The sequence below is a fragment of the Sus scrofa genome, chromosome 15 (genome assembly GCF_054392235.1).
Source record: "Sus scrofa isolate SSC_HxYL_T2T_F1_AM1 chromosome 15, Sscrofa_HxYL_maternal_Yorkshire_Landrace_v2.0, whole genome shotgun sequence".
Lineage (NCBI taxonomy): Eukaryota > Metazoa > Chordata > Mammalia > Artiodactyla > Suidae > Sus > Sus scrofa.
In genome coordinates this window covers 119,456,247-119,472,168 of record NC_139397.1, presented here as the reverse complement: position 1 = coordinate 119,472,168, position 15,922 = coordinate 119,456,247, and the positions used below count along the sequence as shown (strand labels likewise).

The following is a 15,922-nucleotide window of genomic DNA, read 5'->3' as shown; positions in this document are numbered from 1 at the left end:
AAACATAGGCCAAAAACACTCTCTGACATAAACCAAAGCAATATCTTCTCAGATACACCCCCTAGAATAACAAAAATAAAAACAAAAATAAAACACATGGGACCTAATTAAATTCAAAATTTTTGCACAGCAAGGGAAATCATAAACAAAACAAAAAGACAATCCATGGAAGTGGGAGAAAATATTTGCAAATAAACAGACTGAGAAGGGATTAATCTCAAAAATATAAAAACACTTTCTGCTGCTCAATAGTGAAAAAACAAAGAACACCATCAAATACATAGGTAGAATATCTAAACAAACAATTCTCCAAAGAAGACATACAGATGGCCAAAAAACACATGAAAAGATGTTCAACATCACTCATTATTAGAGAAATGCAAATCAAAAACTATTCTGAGGTACCATTTTACACCAACCAGAATGGCCATCATCAAAAAGTCTACAAACAATAAATTCTGGAGAGAGTGTGGAAAAAGGGGAACGCTATTACACTGTTGTTGGGAATGTAAGTTGGTGCAACCACCATGGAAAATAGCATGGGGATTCCTCAAAAAAATTAAAACTGAATTCCCATTTGATCCAGCAATCCCACTCCTGGGCATCTATCCAGAGAAAACCATGCCTTGAAAAGATACATGTATCCCAATGTTCATTGCAGAGCTATATACAATAGCCAAGACATGGAAGCAACTGAAATGTCCATCAACAGAGGAGTGGATAAAGAAGATAAAGTATATACACACAATGGAATATTACTCAACCATAAAAAGGAATGAAATTATGTCATTTGCAGCAACATGGATGGACCCAGAAAATTACCATGCTAAGTGAAGTTAGACAGACACAAATATCATGTTATCACTTATATGTGGAATCTAAAAAAAGGACACAATGAATGTCTTTGCAGAATAGAAACTGACTCACAGACTGAAAAACTTATGGTTACCAAAGAAGACAGTTTGAAAGGGGAGGGATGGAATGGGGGTTTGGATGGAAATGTAAAATTAGGTTGTGATGATGGCTGTACAACTATAAAAACAATACAATTCATTGAGTTTAAAAAATAAAAATAAAAGAGAAAAATTTGCAGCCTAGAATACTCTACCCAGCAAGATTATCATTCAAAATAGGAAGACAAATAACTAATTTCTCCAACTAACAAAAACTAAAAGAATACAGCAATGCTAGACCCATTCTAAAAGAAATACTGAAAATTCTCTTCTAAATTGGAACGAAGTAAGAAGATACAGGATGGAGGAAATCATAATTGCAAAGTAATCACTTAAATAGACCAGTATACAGATCAAAAAGGGAAAAAAACCTATTTGTGAAAGTGATGATACATATATGGAAGAGCAAAAGGATAAACATGAAGATGTAAAAAAGGACATCAAACTCACAAAATGTGGGAAGAAGAGTGAGAAAATCTAGATTCTTTTTTAAAAATGTGTTGAGCCTATATGAAAATCAGTTCTAAAGTAATAAGATACTGGAAGAAGTAACACATGCGAAAAATATGGCAACCACAAATCAAAACCAAACAATACATTCATGAAAACGAAAAAGAAAACACAAGTATAAAATAAAAGGAAATAAACCAACCAAAAAAAAGAAAAATAAAGGAACAAAGGAAAAGCATACAATCAATTGGAAAATAAAGTTTAAAATGGCAATAGGTATATATTTATCAATAATTAACTTAAATATCAATGGACTAAATGCTACAATCAAAAGACAGAGTGGCAGACTGGATAAAAAGAAACAAGAGCCAACAATATGCTGCCTATAAGAGACTCACCTTAGCAACACATATAAAAGATACATATAAACTAAAAGTGAGGAGATGGAAAAAGAAATTTCATGCAAATGGAAATGACAGTAAAGTGGGAGTTGCAATACTCGTATCAGAAAAATAGACTTTAAAACAAAGGCTATAGGAGTTCCCGTGGTGGCACAGTGGTTAACGAATCCGACTAGGAACCATGAGGTTGCGGGTTCCATCCCTGCCCTTGCTCAGTGGGTTAAGGATCCGGCGTTGCCATGAGCCGTGGTGTAGGTCACAGATGTGGCTCGGATCCTGCGCTGCTGTGGCTCTGGTGTAGGCCAGCAGCTATAGCTACGATTCAACCCCTAGCCTGGGAACCTCCATATGCCGCGGGAGCAGCCCAAGAAATGGCAAAAAGACCAAAAAAAAAAAAAAAAAGGCCATAAAGAAAGATAAAGAAGGACACTAATGACAAAGGATCAATTCAGGAAGAGGATATTACACTCATCAATATATATGCCCCTAATATAGAAGCACCCAAATACCTTCAATGAATACTAACAGACATAAAAGGAGAAAATGATGGGAATACAATTATAGTAGGAGCATTTAACACCTCACTCACATCTACGGGCAGATCCTCTAGACAGAAAATCAACAAGGCAGCAGAGATCATAAATGACACAAGAGGACAGTTAGCCTCAATTGATATTTTCAGGACATTACATCCAAAAAAACCAGAATATAATTATTTTCAAGTGCACATGGAATATTCTCTAGAATTGACCACATACTGGGGCACAAAACTAACCTCAACAAATTTAAGAGTATAGAAATTATTTCAAGCATCTTCTCTGACCACAGTATCATGAAACTAGAAATCAACCATAGGAAAAGAAATGAGAAAAAACTGACTACATGGAGACTAAACAACATGCTACTAAAAGACCAGTAAGTTGAGGAAATAAAAAAGAAATTAAAATTTACCTCAAGACAAACAACAATGAAAACACAACCACACAAAACAAAAATCTATGGGATTCCATAAAGGCAGTTCTTAGAGGGAAGTTCATAGCAATACAGGCCTTCTACAAAAAAGAAAAATCCCAAATCAACAAACCTAATATACCACCTGAAAGAATTAGAAAAAGACAAGCAAAGCCTAACATCAATATAAGGAAATCATAAAGATCAGAAAAGAAATCAATAGAAACTGGAAGAATCAACATAGTCAAAATGACAATTCTCCCTAAGGCAATGTCAAGATTTAATGCAATCCCTATCAAATTACCAATGACACTCTTTACCGATCAAGAACAAAATATTTTAAAAAAATTTTTTTTTTTTTTGTCTTTTTGCTATTTCTTTGGGCCGCTCCCACAGCATATGGAGGTTCCCAGGCTAGGGGTCAAATCAGACCTGTAGCCACTGGCCTACACCAGAGCCACAGTAACACGGGATCCAAGCCACATCTGTGACCTACACCACAGCTCACGGCAACGCCGGATTGTTAACCCACTGAGCAAGGGCAGGGATGGAACCCGCAACCTCATGGTTCCTAGTCAGATTCACTAACCACTGAGCCACGACGGGAACTCCAAAGTATTTTAAAATTTGTATGAAAATACAAAAGACCTGTAATAGCCAAAGCAATATTGAAAAGAAAAAAACAGAACTAGAGGAATCAGGCTACTTGACTTCAGACTCTGCTATAAAGCTAGTCATCAAAACAGTGTAGTACTGGCACACACACACAAAAAAAGAAATAGAGATCAATGGAACAGGATAGAAAGCCCAGAAATAAACTCAAGCACCTACGGTCAACCAATCTATGACAAGGGAGGCAAGAACATACAGTGGAAGAAAGGTAGTCTCTTCAATAAATGGTGCTGGGAAAACTGGACAAATGCATGTAAGAGAATGAAACTAGAACATTTTCTAACTCCATACACAAATATAAACACAAAATGGATTAAATACCTAAATGTAAGGCCAGATACTATAAAATTTCTAGAAGAAAACACAGGCAGAATGCTCTTTGACACAAATCACAGCAAAATCTTGTTTGTCCTACAACCTAGAAAAAAGACAATAAAGACCAATGGGGTCTAATTAAACTCAAAAACTTCTGCACGGAAAAGGAAACCATTTTAAAAAACTGAAAAGACAACCCACAGAATGGGAGAAAATTTTTGCAAATGACTCACCTGACAAAGGTTTAATTTCCAAAATATACAAACAGCTCATACAACTCAACATCAAAAAAACAAAAAACAACCCAATTGAAAAATGGGCAGAAGATCTAAATAGACATTTCTCCAAAGAAGAATACACATGGCCAACAGGCACATGAAAAAATGTTCAACATCACTAATTATTAGAGAAATACAAATCAAAACAACAGTAAGGTACCACCTCACACCAGTTAGAGTGGCCATCATTAACAAGTCAACAAATAACAAATGCTGGAGGGGGTTTGGAGAAAAGGGAACCCTTCTTCACTGTTGGTGGGAACATAAATTGGTACAACCATATGGAAAACAGTATGGAAATACCTCAGAAATCTAAATATAGAACTACCATACGACCCAGAAATTCCACTCCTGGGCATATATCCAGACAAAACTTTCCTTGAAAAAGATACATGCACCCATGTGTTCATTCACAATAGCCAAGACATGGAAACAACCTAAATGCCCACTGACAGATGAATGGATTAAGAATATGTAGTAAATATATACAATGAAATACTACTCAGCCATAAAAAGGACAAAATAATGCCATTTGCAGCAACGTGGATGGAACTAGAGACTCTCATGTTGAGTGAAGTAAGTCAGAAAGAGAAAAGACAAATACAATACAATATCACTTATATGTGGAATCTAAAATGTGGACAAATGGTCTATCTACAATACAGAAACAGATCATGGACATGGAGAGCAGGCTTGTGTTTGCCAGGGGGTGGGGGAGGGAGTGGGATGGATTGGGAGTCTGGCATTAGTATATGAAAATTTGCATTTGTAGTCAGCAATGGGATCCTGCTATAAACACAGGGAATTATATCCAATCACTTGTGATGGATCAGGATGGAGGATAATGTGGGAAAAAAAAAAAAAGAATAGCACACAGAAGGGCAAATTTAAAAAAAAAAAAGAGGAAAGAAAGCAACATACAAGACCTATATGATAATATAAAGCATGCCAAACTATGCATAAAAGGATCCCAGGAGCACAAGAAAGAGAACAGGAGATCTAAAATATATCTGAAGAAATTATCACTGAAAACTTCCCAAACCTAAAAAAGGAAACAGCTATCCAGGTACTAGAGATGAGCCAAAACAAACCTGCAATAAGACACGGCATAATTAAAATGGCAAAATGTAAAGACAAAGAGAGGATTTTAAAGGTAGCAAGAGAAAAACACTGTTAGGTACAGGGGAAGCCCCATAAACCTATCAGCTGATTTCTCTACAGAAACTTTGCAGGCCAAAAGGGAGTGGCAAAATATATTCAAAATCCTGAAAGGGAAAAACCTGCAACCTAGGATATGCTACCCAGCAAGACTCTCATTTAGAATAGGAGAAAGAATTTTTCAGACAAGCAAAAACTAAAAGAATATAACAATACTAAACCTTTACTAAAAAGAAATATTGAAAAGTCTTCTCTAAATAGAAAAGAAGAACCTATAGTAAATGGGAAAATCACAATAGAAAAAGCAAATATATAAAAGGATCATAGACTATTTATATAAGCCAATACATAGATTAAAAAACATCAAAAAATTTTGTGAATGCAATTATAACTACAATGAACAGCAAAAGGATAAATATGAAGATGTAAATAAATAGAACATAAAAATCATAAAATGTGGAGGAGGGGAGTAAGAAAATGTAGATTTTTTTAGAATGTGTTTGAGCTTACATGACTACCAGTCTAAAGCAAGCAGATAATGTGTTAACATACTTGAAAGCCAGGGTAACCACAAATCAAAAACATACTATAGATTCACAAAAACCAAAAAGAATTCAAGCATCATCAGAAAATCATCAAACCACAAAAGGAAAAACAAGAAAAAGAACAGAGAAGGAATACAAAATAAACTAGAACAATTTTTTAAATGCAATAAATACATACCTGTCAATAATTACCTTAAATGTCATCGGACTAAATACTCCAATCCAAAGACACAGAGTAGGAGATTGGATAATTAAACAAGAATCTACAAGATGCTGTCCATGAGAGACCTACTTTAGGACAAAGGACATACATAGATTGAAAGTGAGGGCATGGAAAAAGAAATTTCATGCAAATGGAAATGACAAAAAAAGTAGGGGTAGCAATACTCATATCAGGCAAAATATACTTTAAAACAAAGGCCATAAAGAAAGAGAAAGAGTTCCTGTTGTGGTTCAGCAAGTTATGAACCCAACTAGTATCCACAAGGATGCAGTTTCAACCCCTGGCCTCACTCAGTGGGTTAAGGATCCAGGGGTGTTGTGAGCTGCGCCATAGGTCACAAATGTGGCTCAGATGTGGCATTGCTGTAGCTGTGGTGCAGGCCAGCAGCTACAGCTTTGATTTGACCTCTAGTCTGGGAACTTCCATATGCTGCAAGTGCAGCCTTTAAAAAGAGAGAGAGAAAGATACTTTATAAAGATAAAAGCATCAGTACAAGAAGAGGATATTACACTTGTTAACATATATGCACTCAATATAGGAGCACCTAAATACATAAAATGAATAGTAACATATATAAAGGGAGAAACTGGGAGTTCCTGCTGTGGCTTAGCATAAACGAATCTGACTAGTACCCAGGAGGACACAGGTTCAATCCCTGGCCTTGCTCAGTGGGTTAAGGATCCAGTGTTGCCATGAGCTGTGGTGTAGTTTGCAGACATGGCTTGGATCTGGCATTGCTGTGGCTGTGGCATAGGCCAGCAGCCATAGCTCCAATTTGACCCCTAGCCTGGGAACCTCCATATGCCATGAGTGTGGCCCTAAGAAGACAAAAATAAGTAAGTAAATAAATAAAGGGAGAAACTGACAGTAATACAATAATAGTGGGAGACTTTAACACCACACTGATATCAATGGACAAATCCTTCAGACAGAAAGAAAATCAGTAAGGCAACAGAGATCCTAATTATCACAATAGAACAGTTAGATTTAATATCTTCAAAATATTAAAAAAAAAACCCAGAATGCACACTTTTCACATATTCTTTTCAAGCACACATGTAACATTCTCCAGGACAGACCACACACAAGGACACAAAAAAAAGGCCTCAACAAATTTGAGTATAGAAATTATTTCAGAGTTCCCATCGTGGCTCAGCAGAAATGAGTCTGTCTAGCATCCATGAGGACACAAGTTTGATCCCTGGCCTTGCTCAGTGGGTTAAGGATCTAGCGTTGCTGTGAGCTGTGGTGTAGACTGCAGATGCGATTCAGATCTAGTATTGCTCTGGCTGTGGTGTAGGGTTGCAGATGTGATTCAGATCTGGTATTGCTGTGGCTGTGGTATAGGCTAGCAGCTACAGCTCCAATTCGACCCCTAGCTTGGGAACTTCCATATGCTGTGGGTGGGGCCCTAAAATTAAAAAAAAGAGTATAGAAATTATTTCAAGCAACTTCTCTGACCACAACAGCATGAAACTAGAAATCAACCACAGAAAAAGGAGGAAAAAAAATGATTATATAGAGACTCAATGACATGACTCAATGACATGCTTCTAAAATACCAATGGGTTAATGAGGAAATCAAAAAATTTCTTGAGACAAATGAAATAAAAACACAACCACATAAGACCTATGGATGCAGCAAAAGCTGTCTTAAGAGGGAAGTTCATAGCAACATAGGCCTTCCTCTAAAAACAAGAAAAATCCCAAGTAAACAACCTAACCTACCACCTTAAAAGAACTGGAAAAAAGACGAACAAATCTAAAGTCAGTAGAAGGAAATAATAAAGATTGGAGAGGAAATAAGAGATTTGAAAACAAAAATGGAAGAAGTCAATAAAACCAAGAGCCAGTTTTTTGAAAGGAAAAACAAAATCCACAAACTTCTAGCGAGGCTCACCAGGGAAAGGATGCTAATAAAATAAGAAATGAAACAGGAGAAATAACTGATACCACAAAAATACCAAAAATCACAAGACAACATTATGAACAATTATATGCCAACAATTTGGACAATCTAGAAGAAATGGACAAGTTTCTACAAGTATATAGCCCATCAAAACTGCATCAAGAAGAAATAATCTTTTAAGCTGCCATTTTAAACCCAGCTCCATACAAAGCTCTGTTGCCTGTATTGCCAAGACTCAGACTGTGCACCCACACCCTGGGGCTAACAATTCCACCATCATGGAGAACACTGAAGGAGTGTAGAAACAAGGAATTTGCATAGGGATCCAAGATCAAGGCAAGAATCAGTGAGAAGATGATAAAACACTTATGAGAGGCTTGAGCTAGGATACAAGCAAGATCTGGATGAATATTTGTCTTGATTTGGGAAAGCTGTAGACTGCATAATTAAAACAGATCCACTCACTGGAAGATCAAGATGATTTGGATTTGTGCTTTTCAAAGATCCTGCTACTGCTGCTAAGGTTTTGGAACTTAAACTGGATGGCAAATAGACAGAACTTAAAAGGGCCAAAACTTTATTTTTTTAAAGGGAAGAAACCCCTAAAAAGGTTTTTGTTGATGGACTGAGCCCAGATACTTATTTCTCAAGAACAAATTTCTTATTTTGGAGCCTACGGAGAGACTGAAAATATTGAATATCCCATAGATACAAAAACAAAAGGATTTTATTACATATACAGATAAAGAACCAGTAAAGTTGTTAGAAAGCAGACATCATCGAATTGGTTCTGCAAAGTATGAAATCAAAGTTGCACAACCCAAAGACATATATAGGAGGTAATTACAACAATGTAAATGAGGAAGAGGTACTGCATTGGGTTGACAAGGTGGTACTAGGGGTTGTGGCTGAGGTCAGGACTGAAACTGGAACTAGGACCTTAGTTAAATACTATGCAAGCACATGGAAATTACAATACTGCCTATGGTGGTGATCAGAACTATAGTGGCTATGGCAGTTATGACTATACTGATTATAACTATGGGAACTATAGCTATGGACAGGGATATGCAGACTACAGTGTTCAACAGAACACCTATGGCAAGGTATCTCGAGAGGATGTAAATCACCAAAACAATTACCAGCCATACTAAAGGGAAATACTAGAAAAAACAGGAGATTTCTAAAGTAACCCAACTTGCAGGACAACACTGAAGATTGGTCTTCTGTTGATCTAATTATTTTGTAAAAGACTTTCTAGTGTACAATACACAACAGTGTCCAACTATATATAGCCACCAATTTTTTCAGTTTGTCTTTTGCTATCTGTTATGACAATGTGAATGTGTTTATACAAATTTTATTTGTATTATTTCATGTCAAACCTCAAATAACTGCTTCCTTATGTGTTAAAAAAAATAGATAATGTGAACAGACTGATCATTAGAAGTGAAACTGAATCTGTAATAAACTCCCTGCAAACAAAATCCTAAGACTGGATGGCTTCACTGGGAAATTCTACCAAACATGCAAAGAAGAACTTATGCCAATTATTCTCAAACTCTTCCAAAAGATAAATGAATTCAGCAAGGTAGCAGGATACAAGATAACATACAGAAATCAACTGCATTTTTTTATACTAACAATGAAATATAAGTAAAAAAAAAATCCCTTTTAAGATTACATCAAAAAGTATAAAACACTTAGGAAAAACTTGACCAAGGAAGTAAGAGACTTACATGCTGAGAACTATAAAATACTGATAAAGGAAATTTAAAATGATTTAAAGAGAGAGTGCTCTTGGACTGGAAGAAGTAATATGGTTAAAATGGCCATACTACCCAAAACAATCTAGAGATTTAATGCAATCCCTAGCAAATTACCCATGACATTTTTCATAGAACTAGAATAATCCTAAAATTATATGGAACTATATATAAGTTCCAGAATTGCCAAAGAAATCCTGAGGAAAAAGAACAAAGCAGAAGACATAACCCTCCCAGACTTCAGACAATACTACAAAGCTATAGCAATCCAAACCGTGTGGTATTGGCACAAAAAATATATATGGATCAATAGAATGGAAGAGAGCCCAGAAATAAACACACACACCTATAGTGAATTAATCTTCAACAAAAAAGGCGAGAGTATATGATGGAGAAAAGACAGTCTCTTTAGCAAGTGGTGTTGGGAAAGCTGGGAAAGTTCAATGAAATTAGAACACTCCCTCATATGATACACAAAAATTAACTCAAAATGGTTTAAAGACTTAAAGATAGGGCACCATGAAACTCCTAGAAGAGAACATAAGCAAAACATTCTCAGACATAAATCATAGCAAGGTTTCCTTAGGTCAGTCTCCCAATGCAAAAGAAATACAGCAAAAAAAACAAAACAAACAAACAAACAAATGGGATCTATTCAAACATAAGCTTCTGCACAGCAAAGGGAACCATAAACAAAATTAAAGGAAAATCTGCAGAATGGGAGAAACTATTAGCAAACAATGCAACTGACAATGGCTTAATTTCCAAAGTATATAAAAATAGCTCATAAAGCTCAATTTAAAAAAAACCAAACAATCAAAAATGGGCAGAAGACCTAAACAGACATTACTCCAAAGACAACACTCAGATGGAATACAGGCACATGAAAAGATGCTCCACATCACTAATTATTAGAGAAATGCAAATCAAAACGATCATGAGGTGTCACCTCACACTGGTCAGAATGCCCATCATCAAAAAGTCTACAGTAATAAATGCTGGAGAGGGTGTGGAGAAAATAAAGATAGCCTTCCTACATTCCTGGTGGGGATGTAAATTGATGCAGCCACTATGAACAGTATTGAGGTTCCTTAAAAAAATAAGAGTTACCACACAATCCAGCAATCTTACTCCTGGGCATATATCCAGAAAAGACAAAAACTCTGTAATTCAAAAAGATACATGACCCCAATGTGTTCACAGCATCACTGTTTACAACAGTCAAGATGTGGAAGCAACCCAAGTGTCCACCAACAGATTAATGGATAAAGAAGGTGTGTATGTGTGTATACACACATATGTGTATTTATGTATATATAAACGGAATATTAGCCACAAAAAAGAATGAAATAATGCCATCTTGCAGCAACATGAATTATCATACTAAATGAAGTCAGACAAGAAAGACAAATATTACATGATATCACTCATATGTGGAATCTGAAAAATAGTACAAATGAACCTATTTACAAAACAGGAACAGATTCATATATAGAAAACAAACTTAGGGTTACCAAAGGGGCAAGCATGGGGAGCGAAAATTAGGAGTTTGGGATTAACAGATACACACTGCTATATATAAAACAGATAAACAAGGATCTACTGAATAGCACGGGGAACTATATTCAATATTTTATAATAACCTATAACAGAAAAGAATCTGTTAGTTTCAGGTACACAGAAAATTATATATATATATCTAATATTGAGATATATATATATATATATATATATATATATATATATATATATATATATATATATATCATTGATTCTGTTTCTCTGGAGAATCCTAATATAGTAGACCTAAGAGGCACTGCTTCCTGCCTCCACAGTCCACCTCTTGCAGTACACAAGACTCTCCACACAGATTGGCAAAACCTCCTTTGTGGTTCCCGTGAACACCTCTTGCTGAAGGGAAATTTCAGAGGAGGTGGTTAATGGAATTAATCATAGCCCCCACTACTACTACAGGTGATCTCAAAGCCTCAACTGGGACTCATCTCCTCTCTCTCCTCCACTTTGGCAAGTTTTTGTGGCTTACCTATTGGAAGAACCTAGACATTCTTGGGGGGTGGGGGGGCTGGCCAATAAACATGAAATGGTTTGTGTTTCAAATTATTAATTCGTACATTATTTGTTTCATTGGTTTTAATTTTTAGTCTTAAAAGAATCATTTCAAAGTATTTTTTGTTATGGCTGTACCTGTGGCATGTGAAAGTTCCCAGACCAGAGATCAAATCGGAGCTGTAGCTAGGGCCTATGCCACAGCAACACCGGATTCTGAGCCACATCTGCAACCCATGCCACAGCTTGTGGCAACACCGGATCCTTAACCCACTGAGTGAGGCCAGGGATTGAACCCGCAACCTCACGGAGACAACACTGGGTCCACAACCCGCTGAGCCACAACAGGAATTCCCATAAAAATAATTTTTTATGTAATGTTAAATAAAGTGCAAATTAAGAAAATCTACTAATTGAGATAAGTCTCAACTTGTCACAGTTCAAACTACATACTCTTTTTAAGACAGCATATCTCTTCTGTCAGTAAGGTAAAACCACTAAGATCTCCATGTCATCTCCCCTATAGGAGCAAGAATAATCACATAAAGGGCTGGAAGATCTTCTGTCTCCATTGACTCAAATATCAGGTTGTCTTCAATGCAACGGGTTATATAAATAACTCTCTTTGTTTGAGAAAGAGCTTCCCTTGGTGAAACAAATTAGAATCTATGTTTGAGTTTTGTCAAACCACACAAAGAAAATTATTAACCATAAACTCAATTCAATAAATCTTTATTGAATTCCCACAGGGTGCGTGAATTTAGGATCTATAATTTACATAAGTAGAAAAGTGTTACTTCAGCCTTTTAAAAATAAAAAAAGCAAATTACACCTTCTCTATGTATTTTCAAGTGAATCATTTAATGTGAGGCTCAGTTTGATATTACCATAAGGATTAACAGAATAAAATGGGACCATATAAACATTTTCCTTTCTACCAAAAAAGGGTTTGATGCCAGGATAAACTAGCCTGTTGGTGTAACAACAGCTGATCAAAAAGGCTAGAGAATCTGGAAGTAAAAAATGTACTTGGAAGCTCTGTCCTCTGAGGACTCATTCCCCTGAGGGCAGCAAAACGCTGAAAAAAGTAACTGGCTCAAAAATTACATTAAGAGATCAAACAGAAGTCACAGCTTCGGGGGAAAAAAACTGAGAAAAGATGTCACAAAATGCACTTACATCATAATTCCAAAGTTTCCCTGGAGTTATAATAGCACTCTGAACTAACGAAAGGAGCTACAAACTCACGCTCCTTTGAACAGAGTGGTTTTAAATGACAGATTCTCCAGTGCACCAACTGTATTTTCAAGTATAATTCTAGTATTTGTACCTAGCAATACAGAAGAAAAAGCAGCAGGGAGAAAATGTCAAGTATAAAGGACATAAAAGGATTTGGCAGCCCTAGAATTCCCAGTTTAAGTCTTTTTCATCAGGAAAATCACATTCCGGCTCAGTCCAAGGTGACACTGGAGGCAGTGCTATTGATGGCTTGCGATAAGCAGGAGGCAACAGTGAAAGTATTGAACTCTGGCTTTCTTCTTTCATCTGTTAAAGAAACTCAAAATAAGGCTATTGGTACATGAATTCAATACATTAGTTACAATAGCAAAAGTGACTTTCAAAGAAATGTTAAAAGTGTTTACATTGTTTTTAGGCATTTTCACTTAAAAACGCCTCTGATTCTGGTCATCTAAGAAGTAACAGCCAAATAAACGGATTTTTATCAGATTATTTTGCCCTTGCTTCATTTCTAGCCAATACAGAAAAACAAAATGCTCTAATCAAAATATAAACTAAGGATAAAGTAATACAAGACAACATTCCATATTTTCACTCATTTTGTTTTTTAAAGTGGAAATATTTCATTTTCTTTTTATTTTTTTGGTGTAAGGGCAGGGGGGAAAGAGTGGAGCACCTGGGGCATGTGAAAGTTTCCGGGCCAGGAACTGAACCCCCTGCACCAAAGTAGCAACAACACTGGTCCTTAATCCACTGTGCCATAAGAGAACTCTAGAATGGAAATATTTTTTAAAAAGTCTGTAATTGAACTACCAAAAGGGTTTTCTTGATTTTAACTCTATCTTGTATGAAAGTTATTATTAAGAATCTTGGTAATGAAACTGTCTCATCAAGCCAACAAAATGACATGACTTTTTAATAGTATTAAAAAAACATCTAGACAACATAAAATAGATCATCTCACCTGTTTGAAGAAAACATGGGACAATAAACTGCTTGCTGATGGCCTGAAATTTTTTTGAAAAAATTATTTTAAAAAAGAACCTCACATTAGAATATAGATTTTTTTGTGTAAACTATACTAGAACTTAGGTCTAGAGCTCTAAAACCATACACAAAAATTAAAAGGAAAAACAATATATGTCAGGAAGCCAAACTCTTAGCTTCAACTTTGACTAATGAGAAGAATCAATTCTAAAGATAACATTCAATTGGTCCATGACTTAACGTTTATTATGCACTTACTAATTCTAAGGAACTACACTAGGCGTTAAGAGGCTAAAAAAAAAAAAGATCAAAAAGACACACACCTTATTTTCTAAATACTAATGCTAATAGTTATCTAAGATAATAGTTATTGTAATACCGGCAACTAACACTCTTTTTTTTTTTTTTTTTTTTTTTTTTTTTTTTGTCTTTTTGCCATTTCTTGGGCCGCTCATGCGGCATATGGAGATTCCCAGGCTAGGGGTTGAATCAGAGCTGTAGCCGCCAGCCTACACCAGAGACACAGCAACGCCAGATCCAAGCCACGTCTGCAACCTACACCACAGCTCACAGCAATGCCAGATCCTTAACCCACTGAGCAAGGCCAGGGATCGAACCCCCAACCTCATGGTTCCTAGTCAGATTCGTTAACCACTGAGCCACAACAGGAACTCCATACCGACAACTAACACTCTTGAACTGCTTGAAGTTTCTAAAATGTCTTAACATAAATGTAGTAATTAATGTACAGAAAGGAGAACTGATTTTTACAAGGTCACTTCATTAGGAAATGTTACAGCCAAGACTTAAGTCCAAGTCTTCTGACTTCACATCTAGTATTCTTCCCACTTGTTCATTGCCTGTATTTACTTTAAGCACCAGTATTTTCTGAATTAGACTATAGTGTTTTGATGAAAAGATTGATAAAGATTTTAATTTGGTGGAAAGGAAGTATCACAAAACTTATGCTATTTAGAACTGACTGATATTACCTTTTCTCAGGATCTTGTTGCAAACAGAGCTGTACCAAGCTAAGAAAGGCAGGAGAGAATGTTTTCGAGGATGGTGTTTGTAGTCTGTCACTATTTACTGTGCGAGTTCCACTGGAGACATGTACACTTTCTCCAATCCCAGAGTCTACACCTGATCGAGAATTTTTCATTCTGGATTCTGATTGAGGGAAAATACTGATGATATCCAATGGGCTATAAGGAGGACCTTTCAGTTTCTGTAACAACATCTAAAAGAAAGAAAAATTTCCTTCAACCCTTTTCAGACAAAATATTAAAATAACAATAAGGATCTTAAGTCTATGGCAAAGATGTTTAAAAGAATTTATCTAGAATGTAGGGATCTTTTCTTTTTTTGCTTTTTAGGGACATACTCGCGGCATATGTAGGTTACCAGACTAGGGGTCCAATTGGAGCTACTGCTGCCGGCCTATACCACAGACACAGCAACACCAGATCCGAGCCACATCCATGACCTACACCACATTTCAAGGCAATGCCAGATCCTTAACCCACTGAGCAAGGCCAGCGATCGAACCTGCAATCTCATGGTTCCTAGTCAGATTTGTTTCCACTGTGCCATGACAGGTACTCCTAGAATGTAAGGGCTCTTATGAAAAGAAAGTAGTTCAGAAATTTTAGCAGTATTTACCTGAGTCCTGTGCATGTCCTGGAAAGGTACCTGCCCACTGGCCAATTCACATGCTGTTATCCCAACGCTGTAAATATCTGATTTTACATTATATCCATGTAAATCCTGTAGAACAATTAATTTGAAGTCCTTCAGTGTAAATCCCCTTTAAAGTTATATACATATGCTTCGTTGATAAAGGATAGTAAATAATAATGGAAAAAAACTCATGAGAAATCAAAATATACCTAATATATTATACATTAGGTATACATTTAAAAACTCCTAGCATAATTTTGACAAGAAAGAATAAAGAAGCCTTGTGGGAGCTTTTCATCCATCCAAATATAAGGGTGCAATTGCCCTT

The 15,922-nt window shown here is 36.1% G+C and overlaps 1 protein-coding gene, 1 long non-coding RNA gene and 1 pseudogene across 30 annotated transcripts in view; 2 read left to right on the top strand and 1 right to left on the bottom strand.

Moving 5' to 3' along the window:
• LOC146396078 (uncharacterized) overlaps positions 1 to 15,922 on the top strand; it is a 1,511,729-nt gene that overhangs the window by 325,976 nt on the left and 1,169,831 nt on the right. Inside the window, exon 3 of the long non-coding RNA XR_014828936.1 lies at positions 2,030 to 2,105. This is a non-coding gene — a long non-coding RNA (uncharacterized LOC146396078). The remainder of the gene's footprint in view (positions 1 to 2,029; positions 2,106 to 15,922) is intronic.
• LOC146396083 (heterogeneous nuclear ribonucleoprotein D-like pseudogene) lies at positions 8,209 to 9,082 on the top strand (annotated as a pseudogene).
• STRADB (STE20 related adaptor beta) overlaps positions 12,405 to 15,922 on the bottom strand; it is a 28,171-nt gene continuing 24,653 nt past the window's right edge. For 23 of the 29 annotated variants that reach the window (XM_084998386.1, XM_084998376.1, XM_084998388.1 and 20 more), the window contains 4 exons: positions 15,577 to 15,681; positions 14,907 to 15,154; positions 13,892 to 13,934; positions 12,405 to 13,233 (listed from right to left, as the gene is read on the bottom strand). In XM_084998386.1, the coding sequence (XP_084854512.1) occupies positions 13,090 to 13,233; positions 13,892 to 13,934; positions 14,907 to 15,154; positions 15,577 to 15,681 (540 nt within the window). In that variant the 3' untranslated portion in view covers positions 12,405 to 13,089. The remainder of the gene's footprint in view (positions 13,234 to 13,891; positions 13,935 to 14,906; positions 15,155 to 15,576; positions 15,682 to 15,922) is intronic. The other 6 variants (XM_084998396.1, XM_013982357.3, XM_084998398.1 and 3 more) reach the window with 1 other exon arrangement.